This window comes from Dendrobates tinctorius, unplaced genomic scaffold (genome assembly GCF_039654945.1).
Source record: "Dendrobates tinctorius isolate UK_male_01 unplaced genomic scaffold, ASM3965494v1 ptg000035l, whole genome shotgun sequence".
Classification (NCBI taxonomy): domain Eukaryota; kingdom Metazoa; phylum Chordata; class Amphibia; order Anura; family Dendrobatidae; genus Dendrobates; species Dendrobates tinctorius.
The window spans coordinates 10,558,791-10,575,786 of record NW_027361703.1 but is presented as its reverse complement, the minus strand read 5'-3'; the positions used below and the strand labels follow the sequence as shown (position 1 = coordinate 10,575,786).

Genomic DNA, 16,996 nt, shown 5'->3' with positions numbered 1-16,996 from the left:
CGACGTCCCATGGCGACTACCAGAGCGCCCAGATCTTCTGACCCAGGGTCCGACCTTCCACCCAAACTCAGGGGCCCTGTGTTTGATGGCATGGCTGTTGAATCTTGGATCCTGACTCAGACGGGGTTTAGCCGCAATGTCGTAGCCGCAATGATTAGCGCCTGGAAGGCGACCTCGGCGAAAATTTACCATCACATCTGGAAAGTCTTCTTTGCTTGGTGTCGGGATCGTGGTTTTCCTCCACTAACTTTTTCGATTCCCAACATCTTGGCATTTCTCCAGTCAGACCTAGATTCAGGTTTGGCCCCGAGCTCCATTAGGAGACAGATTGTCAGGAACACCACACTGAACTTGCTCACTGAGCCAGTGCGCGTGTCCTGAGTAAAGCAAACAGTGCTCAAAGATACCTGTGGAACGGGCAGCAGCCGAGTAGATGCGTACTTCAGAGCCGCAGGACCTGAAGCACGTGACTGTTAGGGGCGTGGCCTAAACTCCACAGAGCTAGGAGCTGCAAGATAACTCCTAGCAGGGTAACAGCGAGACAAAGTTACCAGGGGGCATAGACAGGGAGAATAGTCAAGACGTAGCCAATGAGTCACACACAGAGATAGCTGCAAAGGTACAAGAGGGGCGAGCAGAGAGTAGTCAGGTCACAGACAATGAGTCATACACAGAGATAATAACGCAGTACAAAATCAACAGGCAAACTCACAACGGGAATCAGAACCGGGTCAGAGCCATATAAACAAGCTATAGCAACAAACAGGCACACAGGGGTCAGCACACTAGGCCAAAGGCAAAAGTATAACTGGCAGGGATTGAAGCTTCCCAGGGGTTTAAGAAGCTCTCCCAGAACCAGAAAGAGGCCACAATCATTAACCCCAGGTGTGCAGGTCAAAACCTGCACCGAGCTCCAGACATTAACCCCAGGTGTGCAGCTCAAAAACCTGCACTGGGATCATGACACAGATATCAGCGTTGTCCATCCTATTTCAGCGAAAGATTGCTACCAATATGCAGGTGAGGAGTTTCATCCAGGGAGTCTTCCACTTGGTGCCACCCTATAGGGTGCCCCTGGACGCCTGGGACCTTAATCTGGTCCTGAATGTTCTGCAGGAGGTGCCTTTTGAACCGCTCCAAGTGGTTCCGTTGTCGTACCTTTCCCGGAAAGTAGTGTTCTTGGTATCTGTAACTTCCATTAGGCGAGTCTCTGATTTGGCGGCCTTGTCCTGCCGTGCACTGTTTCTCACCTTCCACAAGGATAAGGTGGTGCTCAGACTAGCTACCCCCTTTCTGCCGAAGGTCGTGTCCTCATTCCACTTTAATGAGGATATTGTCTTGCCCTCATTCTGTCCGGCGCCAGTACATCGCGTGGAAAAAGCTCTTCACACGTTAGACCTGGTGAGAGCACTCAGAAGGTACGTGGCGCGGACGGCATCCTTCCGTCAGACGGACACGCTGTTCGTGCTCCCTGAGGGGCGCAGGAAGGGACTCGCAGCCTCAAAGTCGACCATAGCCAGATGGATTCGTCTAACGATTCAGGAAGCCTACCGCATCAGGGGGGGCGCCGGTCCCAGCAGGGATCAGAGCACGCTCTACTCGAGCGGTGAGCGCCTCTTGGGCGCTTAGGCACCAGGCTTCGACGGAACAAGTGTGCAAGACAGCAACCTGGTCCAGCCTGCACACATTTACCAAACATTATAATGTCCATACTCAGGCTTCGTCAGATGCAAGCCTGGGTAGAAGAATTCTCCAAGCGGCGGTGGCGCACCTTTGAGAGCATGTAGCTTGGATCAGTGAGTCATTCTCCCACCCAGGGACTGCTTTAGGATGTCCCACAGTACCTGTGTCCCTCAATGAGACGAAGGAGAAACATGGATTTTTGTGAGTACTCACCGTAAAATCCTTTTCTCCGAGACACTCATTGGGGGACACAGCACCCACCCTGTTAGCCAAGGTTGGCTCTAGTTTATTTAATTAATACGCATTTTTATTGTTGAAGTCAGGGTGGATCTTTTTCAGACATATTGCTATTTGCGTTAAGGCAGTTGTTTCTTGTTGTTCTCCGACTGCTTTTTCACTAAACTGGTTTCTGCCCGTAATCGGGGCGAGGGTGTATGCGGCGGAGGAGGAGCTAACCTTGTGTTGTTTACTTAGTGTCAGCCTCCAGATGGCGGTAGCATACACCCACAGTACCTGTGTCCCCTAATGAGCGTCTTGGAGAAAAGGATTTTACGGTGAGTACTCACAAAAATCCATGTTTTTTTGCAATTCTGACCAGTGTCCCTTTATGAGGTAATAACTCTAGAACTCTTCAACACATCCTAGCGATTCTGAGATTGTTTTTCATGACATATTTGGCATCATGTTAGTGGTAAATTTAGGTCGATAATTTTTGCTTTTATTTGTGAAAAAATCAGAAATTTGGCGAAAATTTTGCAATTTTCAAATTTTTAATTTTTATTCTGTTAAACCAGAGAATTACGTGACAAAATAGTTACTAAATAACATTTCCCACATGTCTACTTTACATCAGCACAATTTTGGAAACAAAACTTTTTTTTTTGTTAGGAAGTTATAAGGGTTAAAACTTGACCAGTGATTTCTCATTTTTACAACAAAATTTACAAAACCATTTTTTTTAGGGACCATCTCACATTGGTGACACCATTCTAAAAACTGCACCCCTGAAGGTGCTCAAAACTACATTCAAAAAGATTATTAAGCCTTCAGGTGCTTCACAGGAACTAAAGCAACGTGGAAGGAAAAAATGGACATTTTCATTTTTCGAACAAAAATTTTTTTTATCAATTTTCCTATTTTCACATGGGCAACAGGATAAAATGGCTCCTAAAATTTGTTGGGCAATTTCTACTGAGTCCTCCGATACCTCATATGTGGCCATAAACCACTGTTTGGGCGCACGGCAGAGCTCGGAAGGGAAGGAGCACCATTTGACTTTTTGAATGGAAAATATGCTGGAATATTTAGCGGTTGCCATGTTGCATTTGGAGAGTCCCTGTGTGTCTAAACATTTGTGCTCCCCCACAAATGACCCCATTTTGGAAACTAGACCCCCCAAGGAACTTATCTAGATGCATAGTGATCACTTTGAACCCCCAGGTGCTTCACAAATTGATCTGTAAAAAAAAAAGTACTTTTTTTTCACAAAAATTTTTTTTTAGCCCCAGTTTTTTCATTTTCACATGGGAAACAGGATAAAATGGATCATAAAATTTGTGGGGCAATTTCTCCTGAGTACACCGATACCTCATATGTGGTCATAAACCACTGTTTGGACGCACGTCAGGGTCCGGAAGGGAAAGAGCACCATTTGACTTTTTGAAAGGAAAATTAGCTCCAATCGTTTGCGGACACCATGTCGTGTTTGGCGAGCCCCTGTGTGCCTAAACTTTGGCTCTCCCCCATAAATGACCGGATTTTGGAAACTAGACCCCCTAAGGAACTTATCTAGTTGCATAGTGAGCACTTTGAACCCCCAGGTGCTTCACAGAAGTTTATAAAGCAGAGCCGTGAAAATAAAAAAATTTTTTTTTCCTCAAAAAATTATTTTTTAGTCCGCAATTTTTTATTTTCACAAGAGTAACAGGATAAATTGGACCCCTAAAGTTGTTGTCTAGTTTATCCTGAGTATGCTGGTACCCCATATGTGGGGGGGAACCATTTGGGCACATGTCGGGGCTCACAAGGGAAGTAGTGACACTTTGAAATGCTGACTTTGACGGAATGGTCTGCGGGCGTCATGTTGCCTTTGCAGAGCCCCTGATGTGACTAAACTGTGGAAACCTCCCACAAGTGACCCCATTTTGGAAACTAGACCCCCCAAGGAACTTATCTAGATGGTGGTGAGCACCTTGAACCCCCAAGTGCTTCACAGAAGTTTATAACGCAGAGCCGTGAAAATAAAAAATCATTTTTTTTCCTCCAAAAAATGATTTTTAGCCCGGAATTTTTTATTTTCACAAAGGTAAGAAGAGAAATTTGACCCCAAAAGTTGTTGTCCAATTTTTCCTGAGTACGCTGGTACCCCATATGTGGGGGGGGAACCATTTGGGCACACGTCAGGGCTCGGAATGGAAGTAGTGACATTTTGAAATGCAGATTTTGATGGAATGGTCTGCGGTCGTCGTTACGTTTGATGTGCCTAAACAGTAGGAACCCCCCACAAGTGACCCAATTTTGTAAACTAGACCTTCCAAGGAACTTATCTAGTAGTCTGGTGAGCACTTTGAACCCCCAAGTGCTTCGCAGAAGTTTATAGCGCAGAGATGTGAAAATAAAAAAATCATTTTTTTTCCGCAAAAATAATTTTTTAGCCCCCAATTTTTTATTTTCCCAAGGGTAACAGGAGAAATCAGACCCCCAAAGTTGTTGTGCAATTTGTCCTGAGTACGCTGATACCCCATATGTTGGGGTAAACCACTGTTTGGGCACATGTCGGGGCTTGGAAGGGAGGGAGCACCGTTTGACTTTTTGAATGCAAAATTGGCTGGAACCAATGGTGGCACCATGTCGCGTTTGGAGACCCCCTGATGTGCCTGAACAGTGGAAACCCCTCAGTTCTAACCCCAACACACCCCTAACCACAACCCTAACTCCAACACACCCCTAACCCTAATCCCAACCCTAACTATAACCCTAACCACAAGCCTAACCCTAATCTTAACCCTAATTCTAACCCTAACCCTAATTCCACCCTAACTCCAACGCTAACCCTAATTCCACCCTAACCCTAATTCCAACCCTAACCCTAATTCCACCCTAACCCTAATTCCAACCCTAGCCCTAACCCTAAACCTAGCTTTAACTCTAGCCATAACCCTAGCCCTAACCCTAATGGAAAAATAAAAATATTTATTTTATTATATGTGCCTACCTATGAGGGTGATAGAGGGGGGTTTATTTACTTTTTATTTCATTTTGATCACTGTGAGAGTGATCAAAATGAATGAATCGAATCTGCAGCCGGTAGATTCGGGCAGGCGGCACTGCACATGCGCCCGCCATTTTCCAAGATGGCAGCACCCATGATTCGGGACCGTGAGACACCAGGAGCGACAGCGGCACTTGGTAAGCACTGGGGGGTGGTTGGGGGGGTCATCGGACTGCGGGGGGAGCGGAAGGAAGGCGGGAGGGGCAGATGATGACAGCGGCGGCACATCGCCGCTGTCATTCAGTGGCGAGGGCCGATCGCCCCGCCAGCCGGTGTGTGGGGGGTCAGGTAACTTTCTCCAGCCATGTCCGATGCTACTGCAGCATCGGCCATGGCTGGATTGTAATATTTAATGAATTTTCATTGATGAAATATTACTATCGCTCTGATTGGCTGTTTCACTTTTAACAGCCAATCAGAGCGATCGTAGCCACGTGTGTTATGACTGAGTCACCGTAGGAGGCGAAAACAGAAAACCAGAGAAGTTGACAACTATCAGATTGCAGACCCCTGAACCTATAAACACAACTAGCAGTAGCCGTGGGGGGTTCCTACGATGACCTAGACCCCTCGATCACAGCCGGAGAGATACATAGGCCTAAAGAAGGAAAGGGGAAATCTAACTGCCCCAGAGCAGACCCCAAAGCAATAGACAGCCCCCCACATATAATGACGGTGAAGCAAGATGAAAACACTTACACAGACAGAAAGACAGACTGAGCAAAGACGGGGCCCAAAAACTACCTAGATAGGAACGGATAGGAAGGCTGCTGTCTGCAATCTGCCAAAACCCTATCAGAGACAAAAGCCAACAAGCTGATATAAAAATGGCCCTGAAGCAACTAAGCTTCAAAAACTAAATCAGCACTCAGGTACTTTCTGAAGACAGAGCTAACGGAACACTGCACACTCCAGCAGGGAGTGGCAGAATCCAAAAAGCAAGAAAAACAAAAACAAATCTTAAATGCAAAAGGCAAAACAGAAAACTTAGCTTTAGGAGAGCAGGAATCAGACTGGTGTCCAAGAGTCCACAGAGAAATCACCTGCAGGGCAGAAAGGGCGTAGGCTGCCTTAAATCCAGTCAGTGACTCCACTGAGCCAATCGTCTTCATTAGTACCAGGTGCCTGATAATCAGGCTCACTACCTTCCTTCACTAGAATAGGGAGTTCACCAGGCCTCAGTGACGGAGGGGAAAATGAACTCACAACACACGTGGGGGTGAAGCCATGCCCCCTGTGGTGAAGTTCAAAGCCCCCTGTATCTGCGGGTCGGGTGACCTTTCAGGGGGGCTTTAAAGTCATGACGCCACATAGGCGTCTCTGGTCATAATGGCACAGGTTTTCATGACGCCTATGTGGCGTCATTGGTCGGGAAGGGGTTAGAGCCCTCCTTGCCCAGTTTGAGATTTTTGATGGGCGGCCCTCTCCAAACCTCACTTTTACTTCTCAACAACTTTGTCCCTGACTTGTTTGGAGATCTCCTTGGTCTTCATGGTGTTGTTTGGTTAGTGGTGCCTCTTGAATAATGGTTTTGCAGCCTCTGTGGCCTTTCAGAAAAGGTGAGTATATACTGACAGACCATGTGACATTTAGATTGCACGCAGATGGACTTCCTTTCACTGAGCATATGACTTATGAAGGAAATTTCTTGCATCAGAAATTTTTAGGGGATTAATCTCAGACGAGGTAAATACATATGCACATGACAATTTTTAGTTATTTGAGCCCATAAATTTAATTTATGCCTATATTTTTTCTCCCTTTACTTCACCAACTTATATTTAGTGGTGATGCATCACTCACAAATCAGATTACAAAAATATTTAAACACAAGTTCTAAAGCAACAAAATAGGTGAAAAGCAAAGGGGGTGAATACTTTTGCAAGTCACTGTATGTATTGAAGGCTATGAAACATGATGGGGGGGACACTGGTGCTAAAATTTCTTGTCCTATTCAGCCAATATATACAGTGCCTACAAGTAGTATTCAACCCCCTGCAGATTTAGCAGGTTTACACATTCGGAATTAACTTGGCATTGTGACATTTGGACTGTAGATCAGCCTGGAAGTGTGAAATGCACTGCAGCAAAAAAGAATGTTATTTCTTTGTTTAATTTTTTTTTAAATTGTGAAAAGTTTATTCAGAGGGTCATTTATTATTCAACCCCTCAAACCACCAGAATTCTGTTTGGTTCCCCTAAAGTATTAGGAAGTATTTCAGGCACAAAGAACAATGAGCTTCACATGTTTGGATTAATTATCTCTTTTTCCAGCCTTTTCTGACTATTTAAGACCCTCCCCAAACTTCTGAAGAGCACTCATACATGGTCAACATGGGAAAGACAAAGGAGCATTCCAAGGCCATCAGAGACAAGATCGTGGAGGGTCACAGGGCTGGCAAGGGGTACAAAACCCTTTCCAAGAAGTTGGGCCTACCTGTCTCCACTGTTGCGAGCATCATCCGGAAGTGGAAGGCTTATGGAACTACTGTTAGCCTTCCACGGCCTGGACAGCCTTTGAAAGTTTCCTCCCGTGCCGAGGCCAGGCTTGTCTGAAGAGTCAAGGCTAACCCAAGGACAACAAGGAAGGAGCTCTGGGAAGATCTCATGGCAGTGGGGACATTGGTTTCAGTCAATACCATAAGTAACGTACTCCACCGCAATGATCTCCGTTCCAGACGAGCCCGTAAGGTACCTTTACTTTCAAAGCATCATGTCAAGGCTCATCTACAGTTTGCTCATGATCACTTGGAGGACTCTGAGACAGACTGGTTCAAGGTTCTCTGGTCTGATGAGACCAAGATCGAGATCTTTGGTGCCAACCACACACGTGATGTTTGGAGACTGGATGGCACTGCATACAACCCCAAGAATACCATCCCTACAGTCAAGCATGGTGGTGGCAGCATCATGCTGTGGGGCTGTTTCTCAGCCAAGGGGCCTAGCCATCTGGTCCGCATCCATGGGAAGATGGATAGCACGGCCTACCTGGAGATTTTGGCCAAGAACCTCCGCTCCTCCATCAAGAATCTTAAGATGGGTCGTCATTTCATCTTCCAACAAGACAACGACCCAAAGCACACAGCCAAGAAAACCAAGGCCTGGTTCGAGAGGGAAAAAATCAAGGTGTTGCAGTGGCCTAGTCAGTCTCCTGACCTTAACCCAATTGAAAACTTGTGGAAGGAGCTCAAGATTAAAGTCCACATGAGACACCTAAAGAACCTAGATAACTTGGAGAAGATCTGCATGGAGGAGTGGGCCAATATAACTCCAGGGACCTGTGCCGGCCTAATCAGGTCTTATAAAAGACGATTATTAGCTGTAATTGCAAACAAGGGTTATTCCACAAAATATTAAACCTAGGGGTTGAATAATAATTGACCCACACTTTTATGTTTAAAATTTATTAAAATTTAACTGAGCCACATAATTTTTTGTTTTTTAAGATTTATGCATCTGTTAATAAATCCTGCTCTTGTTTGAAGTTTGAAGGCTCTAACTTATTTGCATCTTATCAAACCTGCTAAATCTGCAGGGGGTTGAATACTACTTGTAGGCACTGTATTAGCATATCGGGTGCTATACACTTTCTAAATATAAATTAGCAGGAATACTGCAGAAAATAACTGCAGACTTCTGAGAAAAATTAGGGACAAAACGTTTTACCCTTTGTATAGTAGAAAAAAATGAACATACTGCAATATTCTTACTGCATAGCACATGACATTACACAATGTTGAAATTCAGTTTCTTTCCCTTATCCAAACTTTTTACTGAAAAACTTAATAAAGTGTAGGTACCTAAAATAGTACCAATAAAAATGGCAACTCCTGCAAAAATCTAGAGTTGACCGAAATATAGAGTTATGGCTTTTGGAATTCATCAATGAAAAAATACAAAAATCACCTGCTCTTTAGTCTACACTATAGTTAATAAATCTCTTATCATTGATGGTCCCTTGAGCTTGTGTCTTTATCCCCAATACTTCTTACTGCGATCATTAATTTGGTGGGTGTGGGTTTGAGGACCACCTTCTTGGTGATCATGGAGGGTCCCAGTGGTGATGACCTGCAACAATCAAGCATTTAACACCTGTCATGTGAAATGATAACGTATTCCTATTATGGGACAACCTCCTCCCCTCTTTTTATCACCTATTCCCAGAATATTTTGGGGGTCTTGCAATGCCGAGTTAGGATCGTTTCTTGAAACCGATTTGACAGTGCTTGTTTTGGAGCCTCATTTTCACTAGTTTTACAAATGTTTTCAATAACACTGACATTTCAGATCATTCATTTGTTTTGTTTGTGTTTTTTTGTTTGTTCTCTTTTGTTTAGATGACCTAAATTATAGATGGATCATAAATGACTTTCCAAACTTCATTACTATGGATTCACGTAGATTTATCACGCAGAAAAATGGAAACCTGTATATTGCAAAAGTAGAACAGTCTGACAGAGGCAATTACTCATGTTTTGTATCCAGTCCTTCAATTACAAAAAGTGTGTTTAGCAGACATACATCTCTTTTGCCGCAATCTGAAGGTACGTTTCATCAGTTACGTTTCTTAATTGACCCTAGTTTTGAATAGATAGCTTTCAACTATGGACATAGCTGGCTGAATAAATATATTTCATAAGGGTGCACAATTTTTTTTTAAGAATATAGTATTCTATTTAACTTGTAAGATTTCATATAATATAGATAATTGAGATTCAGAAAGATGGAAAGGCATACATATACTGGTATTTTATCTGTCTGTCTGTCTGAAGGATAGTTAAACATGTCCTGTTAACAATAGCTTCAGCAGTCAAATATTTGATGGAGTCATTAATAGCTTTGTACACTTGACATTTCATTGGAATTGTTTTTCAGCTTCAAAACGCTACGCAGCGGACATTCAAATTGCATTTTCAGATACTTATGCTTTGAAAGACCAAAATGTGACATTGGAGTGTTTTGCATTGGGAAAGTAAGTGCTGTACTAGCAAGTTAACTGAAAATTAGAAGCAGATCCATTACAGCTTTTCCTATATGGCAGGGTAACCATGTACAGAACTACTATGTACATTGATCCAAAGAACAGCTTCTTTCACTAAATATTCTTTTTGGGCAACATTTTTTGGCAAGGCTAGGTACATTCCATTTTCAAGCTTGCCTTGCTTTCAAGATGTCTCCTCCACCTAATCCCGCATTTTGACCCTTTCTTCTTTGAATTCAGTTTTGTTTAGTATTCTGCTCTCCTTCATACTGAGGCATTCCACATAGTTTCTGATAGTAGGTTTCTGGCTTGTATAATATGAGCAATGTTTGAGAAATATATCGTATTAGATGTTCTAATGGATTATTTTACGAGAAGATTATTCTGTAGAATATGTGTAATAATAGTATCTTCTAAAGTGTAATGAAGAAAAATGGACTCATCATGAGACCCGATCATTATTATGTCATTTGATTACTTTCTGTTTATCTGATGGACTAACATAGACACTTAGATTTCACTATATGATATTAAATAAATAATTTACTTTAAAAAGGTATTCTTTTTAACAGAATGCACATGAAAGAACCAAAATATATTAAAATGTATAATATTTATTGAATAGACACCATTAAAAATTACAATACATGCATAAAAAAATAATAAGGGATAATGAGTTACTGGAGACTACCAATGGTGGAACCACAGGTCGGAGGCACCAAGGTGCATGGTGACTGTTATATACGATTACTCCAAACACCAATACCAATTATGTTATCCAAGGTTGATTGTGTATCACCCTGGAGCTCACTAGAGCCACAAATGACATGTCACCAAAAGAGATGTGGATAAAGCAACAGAGTAAAAGGAAAGAATCAAATAACCATTAGGTAATTACCTCAGACCTGCGGTGCCACATCCCCTACGCGCGTTTCGGCTATGTGCCTTCTTCCGGGGTGAGAACTGTCTCACTCAAGGAGGAGTGTCCACCTTGACAGAAACCAGGAAGGATGGAGACTGGAAAGCTTTGTGTGCTGCTCAAGAGACAAATTGAGAATAACTATTTAAGGGCACACTGATCTCAAAGATAGTTTTATTGTTAATTATGTTGATCATTTATGCCAAGATATGACACAATGTAGCTTTTTTTACATTTCCTTATATACTTCATTGTCAAATATTATTCGTTTTAGAATTTTATCTACATTTATTTCAAATAAAAGAATACACAAAATACTACCCAAACATTTACAGAATGTAGATTATTATGTAGTACAATATGCACTACACATCTTCGCGTGTTTTTCTCCAAATACTCCAAAAACAAAATAATTTGGTTTCATATACGATTTTCATAGAGCACATATGTATAAATCTGTGCTTCAATAAAAGAGCCGTACATTCATGCTTGGGGGGAGGAAAATAGAATGACTAAGTAGGTAAATTCTGTGTCCATTTTTATGAAGTGTGTTGGATAGTAAGCAAATTATTTTTCTTTTCCGTTTAGTCCTGTGCCAGTTATCAGATGGCGTAAAGTGAATGAACCAATGCCCGCTACAGCTGAAGTTAGTGCCTCGGGTGCTGTGCTTAGAATATTTAATATTCAGCCTGAAGATGAAGGAACTTACGAATGTGAGGCAGAAAATATTAAAGGAAGGGATACACGCAAAGCATATGTATATGTGCATGGTAAGATATATAGGGTAAAATTTTGAATAGCACACAAAATATGATGATTTAATTTTATGTGGACATTTCAACTGTTCTCTGGCATCAGTCATCAAGGATTGGGCATGATGAATTAGTGCTTTACTTCTATTTTGTTTTTAGAATTGACAAAAACATTACTAAATTACACGTATCTATATTTCTATAAGTTTTGGTCACTAGTGCTCTTTATTTATTTAACCCCTTTACCCCCAAGGGTGGTTTGCATGTTAATGACCAGGACAATTTTTACAATTCTGACCACTGTCCCTTTATGAGATAATAACTCTGAAACGCTTCCATGGATCCCGGTGATTCTGACATTGTTTTCTCATGACATATTGTACTTCATGTTAGTGGTAAAATTTCTTTGATATGACTTGCGTTTATTTGTGAAAAAAATGGAAATTTGGTGAAAATTTTTAAAATTTCATAATTTTTCAACTTTGAATTTTCATGCCCTTAAATCACAGAGATATGGCACACAAAACACTTAATAAATAACATTTTCCCTTCACCCATGACAGCACCACCTGAGGGATCCGCCCCGCCAGGACAGGAACCTACTGAGACATAAGGGGCGGCACCTCTCCCCCGCTTCAGTTGGGTTCCTGTCCTGGAAGGAATCCCACTGTGGCGGTGCCTGTCATAGGCGAAGAGAAAGATAAAGACCCAGGCCCGTCCCGGCGCGGGAAGAACAGGTAGCATACCTGTAGCGCCGGCCATCGGGTCCTGGAAGCGCAGTCCCCGGGGTCCCTGGGGCTCAGGGTTCGTGCGGGCGTGGATGGGATCCCGGTGGCTCCGGGAAGCCCCCACCGCGCCGCCCTCCCCTCGCGCACGCCGCATCTCGATCCCCGTGGTAGGGGAGAGACGCTGGCGTCTTCCGGCCGCTGACGTCAGCGGCGCTTGGAATGCTGGGTGCGCCGGCTGACGTCAGCAGAAGGCGACGGTGTAATGGCGCCGGGTGCGACGCCGGCCGGCTTTCTGAAGCGCTGGGCCGGCGGTCGCAGGGGGGAGGGGAGGAAGACGCTCACCAGGCGGAGGCATGCAATTTAAAAGGAGGGAGACAGCTGTAGATCGGCGGTGCAAGATGGAGTCCGAGCAGGAACGTTCAGCGTCCCTGCCTCCCTCACAGCCCTCTGGCAGAAAGCATGGAAGCCATTCAAGCAGCAGTCGCCCCAGCCGCAGGTCGGGGCACTCCTCAAGGTCCAAAGAGCGCGGGTCAGGTGCTCCGACGCAGCCTCCAAGTCCGGTACCCTTGATTACGGGTGGTGAGTGATCTTCGTGAATGTTAGCAGTATATTAATAGGGGTTTTCTATTGTATGCTTCACCCTGTAGGAAAGGCCCAGAAAAGCGGGAAGCAAGAAGAACAATAGGGATTGTGCTATATGTAAATCTCCCCTAGCAAGAGACTGGCAAAAAGATCTCTGTGCTTCGTGCATTCAGCGGACTATGGCGGAGGAAGCGCCTAGTTTCGCAGCCAATCTAATATCGGCCCTCAGGTCAGAAATGGAAGGCTCAATTAAGTCCTTATTGAAAAAAGGGAAAAAAGCAGGAAGGATTTCCCTAGTTCCCCCTCAGATTCCGCGTCAGTATCATCTCAGGCGGAAAAATCATCCTCCTCAGACTCCTCAGATAGTGACACAGGGGGTAAGCCATGTTTCCCTGTAGAAGATACAGATGCCCTCCTAAAGGCCATTAGAACCACAATGGGCCTACAGGAAGAAAGGGCGGCTAAAACCCTAGAGGACGTCATGTTTGGGGGGCTTCAGGAGAGGAAAAAACGAACCTTTCCAGTAAACGCGAAAATCCAGGCGCTTATTGAGAAGGAGTGGAAAAATCCTGAAAAATCGGCGGCCCTTCCATCCGCCTCTAAGAGACGATACCCCTTTGAATACAAGGATACGGAAATATGGGACAAAGTCCCAAAAATAGATGCAGCGGTGTCCAGGTCTTCCAAAAAGTCGGCCCTGCCCTTGGAAGACGCAGGGGTTCTTAGAGACCCGCTAGACAAAAAAGCGGACTCATATTTGAGGCACGCATGGGAAGCGACAGCAGGAGGTCTAAAGCCGGCGATAGCGGGCACCTGCACGGCACGCTCCCTCATGATCTGGCTGCAGCAATTAGAAGAGAAGCTGGCGTCAAGGGTCCCAAGAGAGAAGATCTTATCAGACATGTATCTCTTGCACGGGGCAGCGGCTTTTTTGGCAGATACCTCGGCGGACTCTATGCGATTGACAGCCAGAGCAGCGTCACTATCAAATGCTGCTAGACGCGCGTTATGGCTTAAGGGCTGTCCGGGTGACCTTCAGTCCAAGGCCAAATTGTGCTCTCTCCCCTGCGATGGCCGATTCCTGTTCGGCAAGAACTTGGACGATATTCTGGAGAAAGCAGGCGATAAGAAAAAAGGCTTCCCCAGATTCCCTATGGATCAGAGGAGACAGCCCTTTCGGAGGGGGAGATTCAATAGAGGGCGTCCTCCCACTGACAGAAGAAGATGGGAGGATAAAAAGAAGAAAGAATCAGGGTTTATGTTTGGTGGAGGCACCTCCACCTCAAAAAAGTCACCACAGTGACGCCAGTATTCCAGTAGGAGCGAGATTGGCACTCTTTTTCCAGGCCTGGGAAAAGATCTCCTCCAATACCTGGATTCTGAGCATCCTAAAAGAAGGCCTGAAAATCCCCTTTATTCGTCAGCCAAAACCCGTGGTCGTCATCACACCTATCAGGAAGATGACCGAAGAACAACTGGCCTTAGAAACAGAAATCATGAGCCTGATAGACAAGCGGGTACTGTCCGAGGTGCCACGCTTACAGGAAGGAAAGGGGTTTTATTCACCCCTTTTTCTAATAAAAAAACCGGATCAGTCATTCAGGACAATCATAAATCTCAGACGCCTCAATCTATGGATAAAGAACCCGACCTTCAAGATGGAATCAGTAACTACGGCAGTGAAGCTGCTACATCAAGATTGCTTCATGACCGTAGTCGATTTAAAGGATGCATATTACCACATCCCTATCCATCCAGATTACCAGAAATACCTGAGGGTAGCGCTTTATATTCATGGCACACTAAGGCACTTTCAGTTCAAGGCTCTTCCGTTTGGCATATCCATAGCCCCGAGGGTCTTCACCAAGGTCATAGCGGAAGTGACAGCCTTTCTCCGGATTCACGATACGGTCATAATACCATACCTGGACGATTTTCTTATAGTGGGCAGTTCAGAGGACCACTGTACAGCACAGTTGACTCAGGTGATCAACACCTTGCAAGAGTTAGGGTGGATAGTCAATTTCAAAAAATCAAAATTACAACCACTAAAGAAACAGACCTTCCTAGGATTTATACTGGACTCAGAAAGGCAAGAGTGTCTGCTCCCGGAGTCCAAGATAGAGAAGGTGCAAAATCTGGCCTTGGCGGGTCGAAACCAACCATGTATGACATTAAGAAAAGCAATGTCCCTACTAGGTACCCTAACATCCTGTTTTCCGGCGGTCAGGTGGGCCCAGTTTCACACCCGGCAACTCCAGGGGGAGATACTAAGAGCACAAAGGTCGTTAAGAGGGCGTTTGGAAGGAAAGCTGGAGCTTTCCTTAAAAACCAGAGACTCTCTCAACTGGTGGTTGAACGAGACAAACCTGACCTTAGGAATACCATGGGACAGACAGGCGACAGATATAATTTTAACAGATGCAAGCTCCTCGGGGTGGGGGGCACACCTAAGGGGCCTCATAGGTCAGGGTTCCTGGACACCTCAAGAAAGGAAGGCATCCTCCAACCTGAGAGAATTGTGGGCAGTGGGCAAGGCCCTAAGCCACTTCATTCCGCTACTCCAGGGTCGAGATGTACGCATCATGTCAGACAACAAGGTAGCAGTGGCATACATCAACCACCAAGGAGGGACAAGATCACACTCCTTAATGAAAGCAGCAACAGACATTCTGAGCAATGCAGAGGAACACCTACACTCCATGACAGCCCTACACATAAAAGGGGCAGAAAACATAGAGGCAGATTTCCTGAGTCGCAATACCCTGAGGCAAGGAGAATGGGTGCTAAACCGGTCCATTTTTCAAAAGATAATTCAGCTTTGGGGGGAACCGGTGATAGACCTCTTTGCAAACAAGCACAACAGGCAAACAGAAAGGTTCTGCTCTCTAAACCCGAGGGAAAATCCATGGGCAGTGGACTCGTTGCACATCCAGTGGAACTTCAGACTGGCTTACGCGTTCCCCCCAGTAGCTCTGATTCCAACTGTGGTAAGAAAAATCAGAAACGATCAAGCCAGGGTGATTCTAATAGCTCCATTTTGGCCAAAAAGGCCCTGGTTCGCTCTGCTGCGGAAGATGTCCCTCTCCGATCCTTGGGTTCTGCCAGAAATCCCGGACCTACTAGTTCAGGGTCCAATATCGCACGCTCAGGTCAAAGGATTCCATCTGACGGCATGGAATTTGAAAGGTCGCTTTTAATGGATAGGGGGTTCTCCCCTGGGCTGGTGGCCACTCTGCTAAAAAGCAGGAAACCGGTGACTACTAACATCTACGGCAGAACATGGGATAAGTTCCTACAGTTCTTGGGTAAGCCGTTAGGAAAAGAACCCCCGATTAGTGACATCCTAGAGTTCTTACAATCTGGGTTGCAGATGGGGTTAGCAGTAAGCACACTTAAGGTTCAGGTGTCGGCACTAGGGGCGCTCTACAATTGCAAACTGGCATCAGATAGGTGGATAGCCAGATTTATTAAATCCTGCCATAGAGCTAGGCCTATTCCAATACCCAGAATAGCCCCCTGGGATTTAAACCTGGTGTTAGAAGCCCTTACAAAAGATCCGTATGAGCCATTACATCAGCTACCCCTAAAGTTTTTGACCCTAAAAACGATCCTGTTAGTAGCCCTCACATTAGCCCGCAGGATAAGCGACTTACAGGCTCTCTCAGTAAATCCTCCTTATACGCAAGTCTTTCAGGATAGGGTAGTGTTAAGAACAGACCCCAGTTATCTGCCTAAGGTAGTATCAGATTTCCATCGGGGTCAGGAAATTGTTCTTCCATCCTTTTGCGAAAATCCAAAAAATCTGGGGGAGGAAAAATTCCATAGTCTGGATGTTAAAAGAGCTCTCGTAGAATATATATCTACCACTAGCCAGTGGAGGAGGTCACAGTCCCTATTCGTAGCTTTTCAGGGTGCCAGGAAAGGCTATGGGGTTTCAAAAGGGACTATTGCTAGATGGATTAGGGAAGCCATTAGTGTAGCCTATTCAGCTAGTGGTATCCCGATTCCTGACGGCATCAAGGCTCATTCCACCAGAGCCGTGGCGACCTCCTGGACTGAAAAGGCAGAGGTATCAAT

The 16,996-nt window shown here is 44.7% G+C and overlaps 1 protein-coding gene across 2 annotated transcripts in view; it reads left to right on the top strand.

The window, feature by feature from the left end:
• Positions 1-16,996, top strand: part of CNTN1 (contactin 1) — a 323,390-nt gene that overhangs the window by 185,571 nt on the left and 120,823 nt on the right. For both annotated transcript variants that reach the window (XM_073573262.1, XM_073573261.1), the window contains 3 exons: positions 9,292-9,498; positions 9,830-9,926; positions 11,443-11,624. In XM_073573262.1, the coding sequence (XP_073429363.1) occupies positions 9,292-9,498; positions 9,830-9,926; positions 11,443-11,624 (486 nt within the window). The remainder of the gene's footprint in view (positions 1-9,291; positions 9,499-9,829; positions 9,927-11,442; positions 11,625-16,996) is intronic.